We start from the raw sequence: 12,361 nt of genomic DNA, 5'->3' as shown, positions 1-12,361 counted from the left end.
CGATGCTCAACGGTTACGAGTGCGACCACGACGACAAAATGAGGGGCCCATCAATGGACATTGACGAGAAAAGCACCGCCTTTTCTCAAGCTCAGATCTCAACACCTGTATGACTCGACAAATGCCAGTGCACCATTTGAATATCCAAACTGACTGTGATATCCTTCTAGCCGGCACCGACGAGGAGACACACAATCAACACCATGATGACTACCACAATTATTCCAGAGCCTACACCGCCGGTCGCGGACGCTCAACGGCGATTCTCCTGGCTGCCGAGATCCGCCACCCCATCCCTGCGTAGCCCCACATTCCGGCGGCGAACGGCGAGCCCGTTTGATGACGACGATTACTCATATGCTGAGAGCAACCCATTTGGAGAAGATTTTAGAGAGCAAAATGAGCAGGCTGCGCGGGATTGGGATCGTGAGCATGGCCACGATCACAGAGAGAATCCCTTTGAAGACTGCGAGTACGAGCTGCCACCGGCGGCGGCGAAAAAGGATGGGACCTGGACCAAGTTCAAGAAGGCTATGAGTCCACGACGTGCCATCAGTAAGTGGAAGTATCGAAAGGTCAAGCACGAAGGCATGCAACCTGGGCCTGATGATCCAGACCACGGTGAGGGCAGCCATCATCAGGGGCAAGTCTCTTGATTTCGACACAATTAGTCAGCCTTGAAAGGGCAGGATGACTGCCACAGCACACATGATACCACTTGGAACGGAGATTTCGCTACAAGAGTTTGCTTTCTTTCTTAAAGTCATGGGGAAAACGGCGTTGCCTTCGAACAGAAGTGTTTTGATACCTAGTTGCCTTTGAGTTACCTGAAGCGGCGGATGAAAAGACAACCAGGCGTTGTCCAACTACGCTTAAAGCAATCAAACCCAGTTGAATGTTCATGTTATCGTGCAAAGAGAAACTCTTATCAGTATTGGCGATCAGTTACAATCATCTTTACGTTGAGGTATGAAATGATAAATCAGATGAGACACCGGAGGTAAGTACTAATAATTGTATAACATTGCAAGTATATCGAGTAGCTTTTCTCATCACTTTTCGAAATTTAAGCTATAGCTGCAGATTAATAAGCCTTCTCATCTCATTGCCCATGACTCCCGGGTGCGGCACAACGATTGCACCCGCCTCCTCGAGTGCCTTTGCTTTAATATCGGCAGGCACATCTCTCGGTGAAAGAATAGCACCAGCATGACCCATCGTTTTTCCTTGCGGCGCCGTTCTCCCGGCGACCATTGCAATGATTGGCTTTGGGTTAGGCGTCAACTTTCTGTAATCTCTTATGGCCTCCGCTGCTTTTAGCTCAGCTTCGCCGCCAATCTCGCCAATGACGATGATTCCCTTGGTCTCTTCATGTGCAAAGAATAACTTGAGCCCGTCCAAAAGTGTAGTCCCTTACACATCAGATCAGAAAAAAATCAAGAGGTATGTTTAGTGGAGGTTTCTGCTCACCTGGCATCATATCTCCTCCCATTCCAACAACGATACTCTGTCCAAGTCCAGCTTTGGTTGTGGCCCCTACAGCTTCGTAACTGAGTGTTCCGCTTTTGGAAACAATCCCAACAACACCTTTTGTGTACTGCTTGTACGGCATGATGCCAATGCGGCATTGGTCGGGTGCGATGATCCCGGGGCAATTGGGCCCCACAAGCCGAGTTCTACTTTGCGTTCGGAGAATCTCTTGAACCCTAGCCATATCGTGAAGGGGCACATGTTCAGCGACCGAAACGACGAGCGGAATCTCAGCCTCGATTGCTTCAATGATAGCCCCTGCTGCAAATTGGGCAGGAACAAAGACTGCGCTTGCGTGTGGCTTCACATTCTTTACGGCCTGTGGACAGTACCTCGTCAGCTGAAGCACATGGCTGGGAGGATATTGAGGATTTCGTACTTCTTGTACTGTGTCAAACACGGGTAGTCCGAGGTGATCCTGACCGCCCTTCCCGGGGGAGACGCCCCCAACAATCTGCGTGCCATATTCCATCGTGTCTCTTGCATTTTTGGTGGCCTAGTATCATTCAATGTCAGCTCCATAGTAGCCACATTGATTTCGCCAATGCATGGTACGCACTGCTTTACCAGTAAATCCTACATGATAGTGAGCTAGCAAACCCCAAGAGCCTGAGAACAATTCAATGCATTAACACATTATCACTTTTCTTACCTTGATATATCACTCTGGTGTTCTGGTCAATGTTTAGATTGGCAATTGTACTTTCGTATGTACCCCGATTCTCGGCTGTGAATGAGAATCCCCTGGCAAGTTTGGGAGCTCGAAGTCTCCGAGACAAGCACTTGAGTTGTGGAGACAATTTCGTGGCCATGTTGCCCTGAGACTCTCTCGACTGTGTCTCTCATAAAGCTAAAGAATTAATATGATTATTGATATGCGTACCTAAAGTACAGCAGAGCAAGGTGAAAGTCAATGATCAAAACGAAGCAAGCATGGATGGGGTCTGGAAGGCATCGGTTATGTAATTCCATATAACCGAATCGCAGGCATAGTGATGTCATTGGCGCATCTGAAGGCCCCCGCACTCGGCTATACCAAGAAATCAGTCGCGGCTACATGACCACCTGCACACCTCAACATCTTCGGACAACATCTTATGAGAGCCCAAATACTGCGGGGGGCATCTTGGGGTACCTATTTGAGCGCCAGAGGAAACGAGAGTGGTTTAATACTTGGCGACTCTTCACGGCTTAACACAGTCGTGCTCAGCAAGATTTGTTACCTTTCGGCTGGCGGCTATGACAAACCTCCGCAGGAGAGCGCGCCAGGCATGTCAGGCTTGCAATGCGCGACGCGTCAAGTGTAATGTAACCGAGCAAAGGCCTTGTCGCAATTGCACAACAGCCGACACGCCTTGTGAGCTTCGTGAGTCGAGACGGGGCAAGCATCCGCGTCCATCACGGCGAAACGCAAAGCCAGGCGACCAAAGCGGGCTAGATCAGGCCGGGTCGTCACCTTCTTTCATCGATACAAGTCTCCTTAATGAGTCAGTGGCGACTGGGAATGATGAGCACTTTGCCGCATCTCAAGCACTTGCCGATCTTGCAAGATATGGGGAGGTAGAAGGGTCGGGCGATCAGCAATGCATCACAGTACAACCTCAGTCACCATCATTGGCACCAAACAACAGACAGGAGGAGGACAGCTCCGTATTCCTCGGCGAGTCATCCTCAATACGGTATGTCACCAACAGTAATCCAACGCCGCCAACAGCCGGTACATCACCACCAGAAAACTTGAGGTTTCTGCATGCCGTTCCTCACGCTGTAAGAGCTGAGAATTTACTGCCGGAATGGGAAGTAGAGCGTAGAAAGTCGAGGGTTCGTTCTTTAAAAGCAGAAGGCGTCTTTTCATTTCCACCTGTGCCAGCCGTGGAAACGTTGCTGAAGGCGTACTTCCAATGGTTTCACCCATGCTTTCCTGTCGTGGATGAGTTAGACGTTTGGACGAGCTTCAAAGATGGCACTTTATCCCCTCTGCTACTACACGCGATCCTCTTCATAGCTGTCATACACTGCAAGGAAGATGCTCTACCAGCCATTGGACTCGGAGGCCGTCATGTTGCCAAGTGGGTGTTCTACAATCGCGCAAAGGACATTTACGACGTGGAGTTCGAGCCAAAAAAGTTTACAGTCACCCAAGCTTTGTTTCTTATGAGCTTTTGGAGGGCTGGCTTGTTGCTGGAGAAAGATGCTCGGCACTGGCTGGGCGCAGCCATCAGTCTCGCTCAGACGAAGGCGCTTCACCGTTCCTCGAAATCCGCTATAACCGAGAAGAGGACGGAGAGACTTTCTAGGCGCTTATGGTGGGCCATATACATACGCGAAAGGCAGTGTGCTGCAGCATTGGGCCTGCCAAACCGGATTCGAGACGAAGATTGTGATATTGAGCCATTAGAGGAACTTGACTTCGAGCGTGCGTTTGACTCAAAGTTGCCGAGTTACAAAGCCCAAGAGTACATCTCGTACTTCATCAGCATTGCTCAACTCTCTAGAGTACTGGGGAAGATCGTTCATAGCGGATACCTCCCCAGCAAGTCACTATCCCCGAGTGATCGGTCTCAAATGAGAGACGACCTCGTGAGATGGAGACAGCAATTGCCTACAGTCATGTCGTTGGCGCATAGTGACTTTGGCGATGCGGCGGGCTTTCATGCCAGTATGTTGCACCTGGCATACAACAATCTTCTCATCCTATTGTACAGATCAGGTTGCATTGGAAGTGCTGAAGAAAGTAAAGAAGTGGACGGGCAGATCGCCCTCCAGGCCGCGGCAAGGAACTCCCGCATCATCGAGGATATGCTATTGGAGGGGAATCTACGTCATGGACAAATACACGTCATAACAAACCTTTTCAATACGCTCTGTATTCATACGGTCCATCTTCGTTCTTCGAACGGCGCCGGAAGGTCAATCATTGAGCATAGAGCGAAGATTTGTCTTCTGGGCCTTCAAGAGCTACAAAAAACGTGGGAGGTTAGGATGTGGGTGCTGCAGTTGTTTTTCCAATATCTGGATCGATCTACGGCGGCGCAACTACGGATGCAAGACGATCTCTCTTTCGCACCTGGACTCGACAGTATGCAGGATGTCAATACCGGTCCGGTGGTAGTGGGTGGCCTCAACCATATCCCGGCTGAGCATGATGGCGAGGATGGACTCGATACGCTACTAGCATCCGAGCCTCCGTGGTCATGGTCCACTGAAGAAGCGAATCAATTCCTGTTTACGCAGATCGAAAATGACTTCGCCTTCGGTGAGGGAGGCATTCTGAACTGGAATACGGACACGCCGGCTACCAACTTGCCATCAGTCGGTGACAACTCGCCGACATTGTAGACTTTTGAATACAACGTGTTGGATACACTTGGAGGGACTTTTGTATGTAATTAATCAATGTCTATGATTTGGCTTGAACGCCCAATTAAGATGGTGCACTACATCGGAATCAACAGGCGTTACCATGCATCCGCAAGCTATACTCGTCTTCAGGGCTCTCGGAATATATGAGTTGTTGCCTCTGTGCGTGCATCGCAGGAGACTTTCCCATCCACTCATGTTTCTGTCAATGCAATGGCTTCTGTACGCCGTTGTATTGATATTTCTTCACTTGCCATGCCTTCACGGGCTTCTTTTTGCCTTAAAACCAAGTCTTGTTCGAGTACATCAAAGCAATCTTCAGCCGGCTGACTAGGGAATGGGGAAGTGTTTGGTGTACTCGCAAAACTTGATGCCGCCTCTGACACACTCATGATCGATTGTGTGGAATCTTCCGTACTAAATGACGACAACCTCACCGACCTCGCAACACTCTTCTCCTCGGAGGCCGGCGTGGAACTAGGTTTAGTAACTGAACGAGAGAAGTAAGATGATTGAATGGGGGAGCCCGCTGGCATGACTGGCGGTCGTTTCGTGCGGTCGTTTGTTTCTGACGGCTTACGTTCCCTGCTGCTGATGGCTGCTGCCGGCGAAAGAGATAGAGATCTATCCCTCCGGATGGCCTTGTCAGGAGTGGCAGGCGAACTCGGTCTTTTTCCCTCCTGCTCTCCGGTGTCATTCACAATGTGGCAAATGTTGTCGGGCTGATTACATACAGCAGGAGATTCCACAGACATGCAGGGAAATCTCAATGGATCGGACACGCCGTCAGTCCCAGTAGTAGCGTAAGCTGCGTCACGTTTGCTCTTCCGGATCAAGTCGTTAATCACAGGCTGTATCCTCGAGCAAGCCCATCTCTCTTTAGCATCTGGCACAAGCATTGTGTACTGAATGAGGTTCAGCAGTTCGTGCACGGGCTCAGCACAGCTCTTCTGATGATGTAGGTTATCAATCCACTAACAATATTTAGTAAGATTGCGGAAGGTATGTATCCCCAGGAGCGCGACGGCCTCGTTAGGACCACTTACATCAGTGACGGATGTCTTCACATGAGCCGTCGAGGGTGCATCATCTTTACTTGGATTAAAGTTAAAGAACTTATCTTCAACAAGAATCCTCGACCCAGTATGCAATCCGTCTTCTTGGATCCGAGCATCTGTAAAATCGTTTTGTGTTCGATCGTCGCCGACAAGAAACCACGATACGAATTCGAGGAAGACGCAACCCAGGGACCAGATATCATACCTCTGCGATATGGTTCTTTTCAGATCCACGTCGGGAGGCCGATAGGACCCCGAGAAGCCCCTGAGTGCGTCATAAGCGACTTGAGATCTGGAATCGACACTGTTGAATCGAGTTAACCCAAAATCGGAGATTACAAGAAAGTTGCGATGCGACTCTTCGTATTTCTTGAACCAAAGAATGTTTTCTGGCTTGATGTCGCCATGCCGGCCCCAGTGTTTGTCATCAAGCAATGCGTTTGGGTCGTTTGAAACAGGGATATAGTTGTCTTCTTTGGACATGGTCCTCAGATTATGAATTCTTCGAAGAGCGCGGACAAGGCCTGAACATTGGCTGAGGAACCAGACGGTCTCAGCTTTGTTACCTGGGTTGGCAACATTTCTGCTCCAGAACTCCTTCAGGTTACCATCTGCCCAGGGAAATACCAGGTAGTAAGACTGGCCATATTTGTAGGTGAGCTGAAGCTGGATTAAATGGTCGGGGTCTGCCCCTCTTGATCCTACTCCTAGTCTTTCAAAAAGCTCCACTTCTCTCGCATACTCTTCATGAGTTTCAAGATGAAGTTGCTTGACCGCGAAATGCCGGAGGACTTTCCCTCGGTCCTAAGGAAGAATGAGAAAACAAGCGTAGTTGTAAGGCCAAAGGTCGTGACTTGCCTTGGAAATAGTATCGCGGCTATAATGCGCGTGGTGGATTCTGACTTTTCTAACGCTTCCATAGCCGCCAATTCGAACTAAGTCATATTCTTGGAATGGCAGGATTGTTTTTGATGTGATCTCGTAGTAGTGCATGTCATCGCCTGGGAGTTTAAAAAATGGTGTGCAAATGGCCTCCTGGCATTGAACAAAGTTGTTGATGTGCTTGGTACGCCAATGGTTAAAACAACTCAAGATTGTACCGTCTTTCTTCTGAAGTTGGATGACAGGTTTGTGACGGGGGTTCCGTTTTATTTCCAGAGGTAAAAAGCTGTCGTCAATGTTGTGTTTAATGAAGTCTTCGATTAACTTGACTTGCTCCATTAGAATCAGTATAGCAAATATCTTGCGTCGTCGTGGCTGGGTCTTGACCTCATCTGGCTTGCCACTGATACTGGATACCCAGCTATTGATGACTTTGGGTTTGAAATGGGGGAATGCATGCCCCAAAAGCCTCTGTACGGCCGACGGAGTTACGATTCGGCGGAGTGCATCGAGAGGCAAAAAGCCTTTGTCTTCCGACGCAGAAGTTATGCTGGCGGCAAACATAGCGTCGCTCATGGTCTGAACATCGGCGTCGTCGTTGGTGTTGTCCTGAGGCCGCGGTGTAGCATGGGTAGACTGTGATGCCTGGGTCCTTATACCATCATTCGCCACCTCCGATGACTCCCACGCAATGTAATCTGAATGGCCCATATCCTGCACAGGCACAATACTCAGAAAGCTGCAGTTAGAAGCTCCAGCATCGGATGAGCCGCCTCTAAATGACGCTGGGTTCTGCTTCTCTCCGTAGATGAGCTGGGAATTTCCTGCCGCCTCTTCGTGACGCGTTTCAGTAACGTCTTCATCGGTGACATTGATGCGCCATGGGAGGAGTGGGCCGCTTTGACTAGAGTCTTTTGTTCCCACTTGTGAGTTTCTGGAAGTCGAATCGGAACGTCCGAGCTGTGGTGCCTTAATCTGATTCGAAGTTGTTATTTCAGATGTTGGTCCGTTTGGAATCGGGGATTCGGCGAGGCCCAAAAGCTCTCGGTCAATGCCTGCTCGTTTTGTAGGATCCATCCTTAGAGGTACCTCACGACGGACAAGCTATTGGAAGTGGAACAATCAAGTGAACAGGAACAAATTCAAATCTGTCTCGTACGATGATTGCAGGGTCTATGCTGATGACCTTGATATGACAGCTAGCAGGCAGCTGGGCAAATCATGCGCGAAAATTATTATTGATGGTTGAGTCAACAGGTAAGTAGGTGTTAGACCAGATGTCGGTGCTAGACCCCGCAGCTCCCATTTCGCCAGTCGCCTTGAGCGACGCTGGACTTAAATTATCATACACCACGTACTCATTCCTGTACCAATATGATGTGTGTTACTGAGACATTCCGATCGATCAAAATGGATGGAATGGCACAGCCCTATTTACCGTGATACTCGGGCTTCTTGTAGTGTTCTCTCCTCCTAGCCTACCTCGAGTTACACTGGCAATACCCAATAAGCAGATCTGATGCTACACCACCTTTTCTCATGTCACCGAGACTACTAGAGGCTAAGCCCCCTGCAGGTATCCGGAAAGCCTAGTAGGCGTCTAAGGGAGGTCCTGTGCAGCGGGAGGCTTGGGGCTGAGCGTCGAGGTGGTTCGCCATAGCCTGCATACGGGACCAACACCACATCACTCGATCTAGTGTAGCCTGGGCAATCGCTGCTTGCAGCCAGTCAAACATCATTGCGACCATGAATCAGAAACCACCGAAGCCATACCTCCGATCTTCCTTGGTCAGGTCAGGCTATGCCAGCTGAGGCCAGCAAATGATCACGCACGCGAGCACAGCCCCAGCGCCCCCGTCAGGCAACTCTCCGAATTTGATATGTCTATTTCAGTCACAATGACACTCGCTTGCCGCCTGACGCGGCGGTATTCACAAAATTCTAAGGCTGGGAGATTGGGCTTTTCTCGGTAACTTCCTCCACATCTTTGAATGCTGTCGCGAGCGTCTAGATTTAAACACCACAGCTGCTCACTGGAGATTGCAATCAAGAAGCCAGCAAGGAACAGTACAAGCTCTGAATAAAAAGCTCAGTGATACAATGCCGCAATACACATCTGTCAAGGATTTTGAATCAGGTCACTACGATCAGCAAGAACCTGTAGAATTGCAAATTCACTCGAATCTCACGAGCTCTTCTCAATTGCTACGGGCGCTAGAGAGACGACTACCCAGCGGCAGTTATACCGTAGAGATGCGGCATAATATCTACACGGTTCGAGTCGATAGTCAGAGGGCTCCGTCCGAAAGCTCGATGCTGAAAGCAAGTAAATACCGACTGTAGGATTACTCTGGTATGTGAATTCGGCCCATGAAGTGCAAGACTGCAAGTCTCTGAGGACGCGGATGCTGATGCTTCATGTTAGTACATGTATAATTCTTGAATGTTCGATCTATTAGCATTTGGCTCCGAGAGATCCATCAAAGCAATATGGAACAGCGCAGACTGCGCGAGCTGGATACTCGCAACTATCGAGAACACAGGCTAGACAGCCTAAGAGAAAGGACAAATGATTCCGACGGGGACTCAGTAGAAATCGAAGGAGATGGAATTTAACGAATTGAACTATCTTATCTATTTCACACCAAGAATGCAACGGCGGCCGTCGGCATCGACAAGAATCAGTGATGCCTGGCCCAAGCCTTTCGATTCATGTTTTCAAAATCGCTTCTTCACATAAATATTAACGCATCGCATACACACACAAGATGATGGCCAGCTGAAAGTCAAATACTTGTTTGATAGAATAAGGTCAGCAGAAAGATGATCAGACAACGAAAGAAAAAAAAACACCCTGTTTTGAGACAAGTGTCATAGGTAAGAAGCACGAGATTCTATGAAAGAATTCTTGGAAAACTACTGCACCTCGACGTTGAGCTGCGGCTCTCGCAGTAGGATGTGTTCGGCCAGTAATCTTCCTACGCCAACGCGTTCATATCGGCCACCTTGTTCTCCAGATAGCCTCATAAGCACGAGAACATAATGTTCTGGCTCCCGGGTCAAACCCTCTGTCTTTTCCTTCCCAATGATGATGCATCTTAAGTGGTCTATCGTATGCGGCTTCGACTCGTCGAATCTGACTCTTTTGAGGAGTTCGACGGCATCCAAGCTGATGCGGCTTGCAACTCCGCGAAGGAGAGGGATCTCACTCCCCTCGGAGACTTCCCAATGAGTTTTCTTCCCGCTGTCAGTGTTGAAAGGCGTGACAATATCTTTGGTCCAGTTGATATGTTCGAAGGGAGCCTCAAGATAGGTTATTGGGCCTTGATATGCCATCCAGGACCAGGAGGGGACTCGCCTATCTGGAGGGTATGAGATTCTGTCGAGTGACGCATCAGGAGCTTTCTGCCAAAGAAGACTTCGTTGAAGGTATTCGTCGAAAATTCCAAATCCTCCTTTGGTAAGAAAGTCCTTGACCAGCCTCTCTTCCAGACCCTTGATTCCAATGGACCGATCGCTCGGTACTGTGAATGCGAGCCGGGAATACATCTGATAGAGGGTTTGAAATGTCACAATTCGGCCTCCTTTGAAGTACTCTAAGGCTGATTTGGGGAAATCAGAGTCCCCGAGAAGGGCAGCTTGTCGGCTTGTTGGATCAATGTCAGCTATTAAGAATTCAAAAGCCAAATATTCAGGACTTACTTAGAAAGTTTCATCAAACTCTCGCAATGAACGCCCTTCCCGCATTCCCAATATACCTGAGATGCTGTGAAGTGAAGTGTTCGGCGCGATAATGCCCTCTCTTGTAACACCCATCCGCGCTGGTTGAGAACAGCTTGTTCGACATCTTGGTGGAAGTCATCGATCGACTTGCGCACGAAGGTAAAGACACCGCTGGATCCCTCCAATGTTACGAATGGATGGTTTGCTTTCTGTCGCAAGAAGCCTTCAGCCGAAGAAGACGCTGCCGTGGCTGCAATGGTACAGTAAGCAGAGCTGAAGACATGTTCCATGCGTGTGGCCTCGAAAGCCCAGTCCTGCTTATCATTCTGGATAATGCAGAGTGAATCAATCCATAGGTATCGTAGTCCCAAGGCTCTCGTGATCTTAACCGCGTCTTGGAAACTCTTTGGGAGAATGCCGAAGTCAATCTGCTCGCGGAAGACATCGATATTCTCCTTCAGGGTACGAACTTGAGCTTGAGAATTTACTCCCCAGCAGTGACTCAGAGCAGTGTATCGTTCGAGTGGAAGAGACTTCCCGTCGCAGAGACGGATAGTAGAGTTCGGGTCTATTCCAACATCAAGAAGGCGAGTGGGCAACTCGGTACGATCATCGACGGCATGACTGTGTTGTTCGTCACACACGCGTAGCCACTCATTCAGCAGAACAAATTGCTCAGGGGAGCCTGTTTCCGGTAGGGTAGGAAAGCCTATCTGTGCATGCGGAGGTATAGAGCCGTCGGTCGCTATTGTTGATTCTAGTGAGCAGGTATCTTCTGTCAACAATGCGAATGATTTCCTTCCGATACTTACCTGGGTTTACATAAAGACTCAAAATGGTGGGGCCATCGGGATCAATCTTCAACGATGAGCCTTCTCTTCGACACTTCAATTCGTGGCCATCTTCCATGCCAAGAAGTTCAGCACTCTGCACTAAAAGGGCGCATAGCTCGCAAGTCTGAGATCTGGTTTTGATATCTACAAGTCGTTCACAAATAAAAAACATCGGCGTCCAGACATCATACCCCTTGCAATTGCTGCAGAGTATGGAACCTTGGGGGGTCGGTGGAGGCGATGCAGATTTGCGATAGAATTCACTAGCAAAATCGCTATCACTCTGCAACTCCCACACGTCTCGGAAGTTGTCAAGTTGCTGGTGAAAATTAGCTGGAGCAGGATGCCTAGAATATGGGGTTTTCATAAGGCTTACACGCTACATATCGTTAGCTACAAATCGCTTCAGGGATGTTAGAGAGACTTACCATCTATCGCGGGGTTAGAAATGAGTAAATTCGACTGATTAGCATGACCTGAAGGGAAACATCAAGGATTTTGATGTCAACTAGAAAGCACTTACGTTCTGGAATGACTGGAGTTAGTATGAAAGATACCGAGAGACCGCACGGAATTAACCGTCACAAAGATCTGACACTCACATACTGTGCACGAAGTATCTCATTAGCATCAATTCTTATGGAGACTGCTATGTAGTATCATGCCAGGATTTTCTTACTTCTTGAGCATTAAGAATCGGAACTTGCATGTTGACCTTGCTCGGTTCAGCATTGGGTTCAACAATCACAGGAGTGTCTGGTATGGGCACGTCCGGTGCGCGCTCGAGAAGCGCAGGTTGTGGTTTTTGACCCGTGGGTGCGCGACCTCGGAGAGGTCGTTGGTCAGGAACTTCCAGGTTAAAGCGCCTGTGTTCAGCGGGGACTGCGCTAGTGCTGATGCGATTCCAGAGAGTAGGATCCAGCAGATAGTCTTCCTGTGCTTGAGCTTGTTCAAAGATACTCCGCAGCCTTTCGT

The 12,361-nt window shown here is 49.1% G+C and overlaps 1 protein-coding gene across 1 annotated transcript; it reads left to right on the top strand.

Annotated features, from left to right (window-relative positions):
• Positions 1-203: 203 nt before the first annotated feature.
• Positions 204-656, top strand: N0V96_005305 (uncharacterized protein; the record flags this gene model as incomplete). The annotated part of the gene is made up of 1 exon (XM_053198803.2): positions 204-656. The coding sequence occupies one exon, from the start codon at positions 204-206 to the stop codon at positions 654-656; it is 453 nt and encodes a 150-aa protein (XP_053043727.2).
• Positions 657-12,361: the final 11,705 nt, after the last annotated feature.

This window comes from Colletotrichum fioriniae (genome assembly GCF_027942845.1).
Source record: "Colletotrichum fioriniae strain IMI 355084 chromosome Unknown scaffold_5, whole genome shotgun sequence".
Classification (NCBI taxonomy): domain Eukaryota; kingdom Fungi; phylum Ascomycota; class Sordariomycetes; order Glomerellales; family Glomerellaceae; genus Colletotrichum; species Colletotrichum fioriniae.
This window is presented reverse-complemented; position numbering and strand designations above follow the sequence as displayed.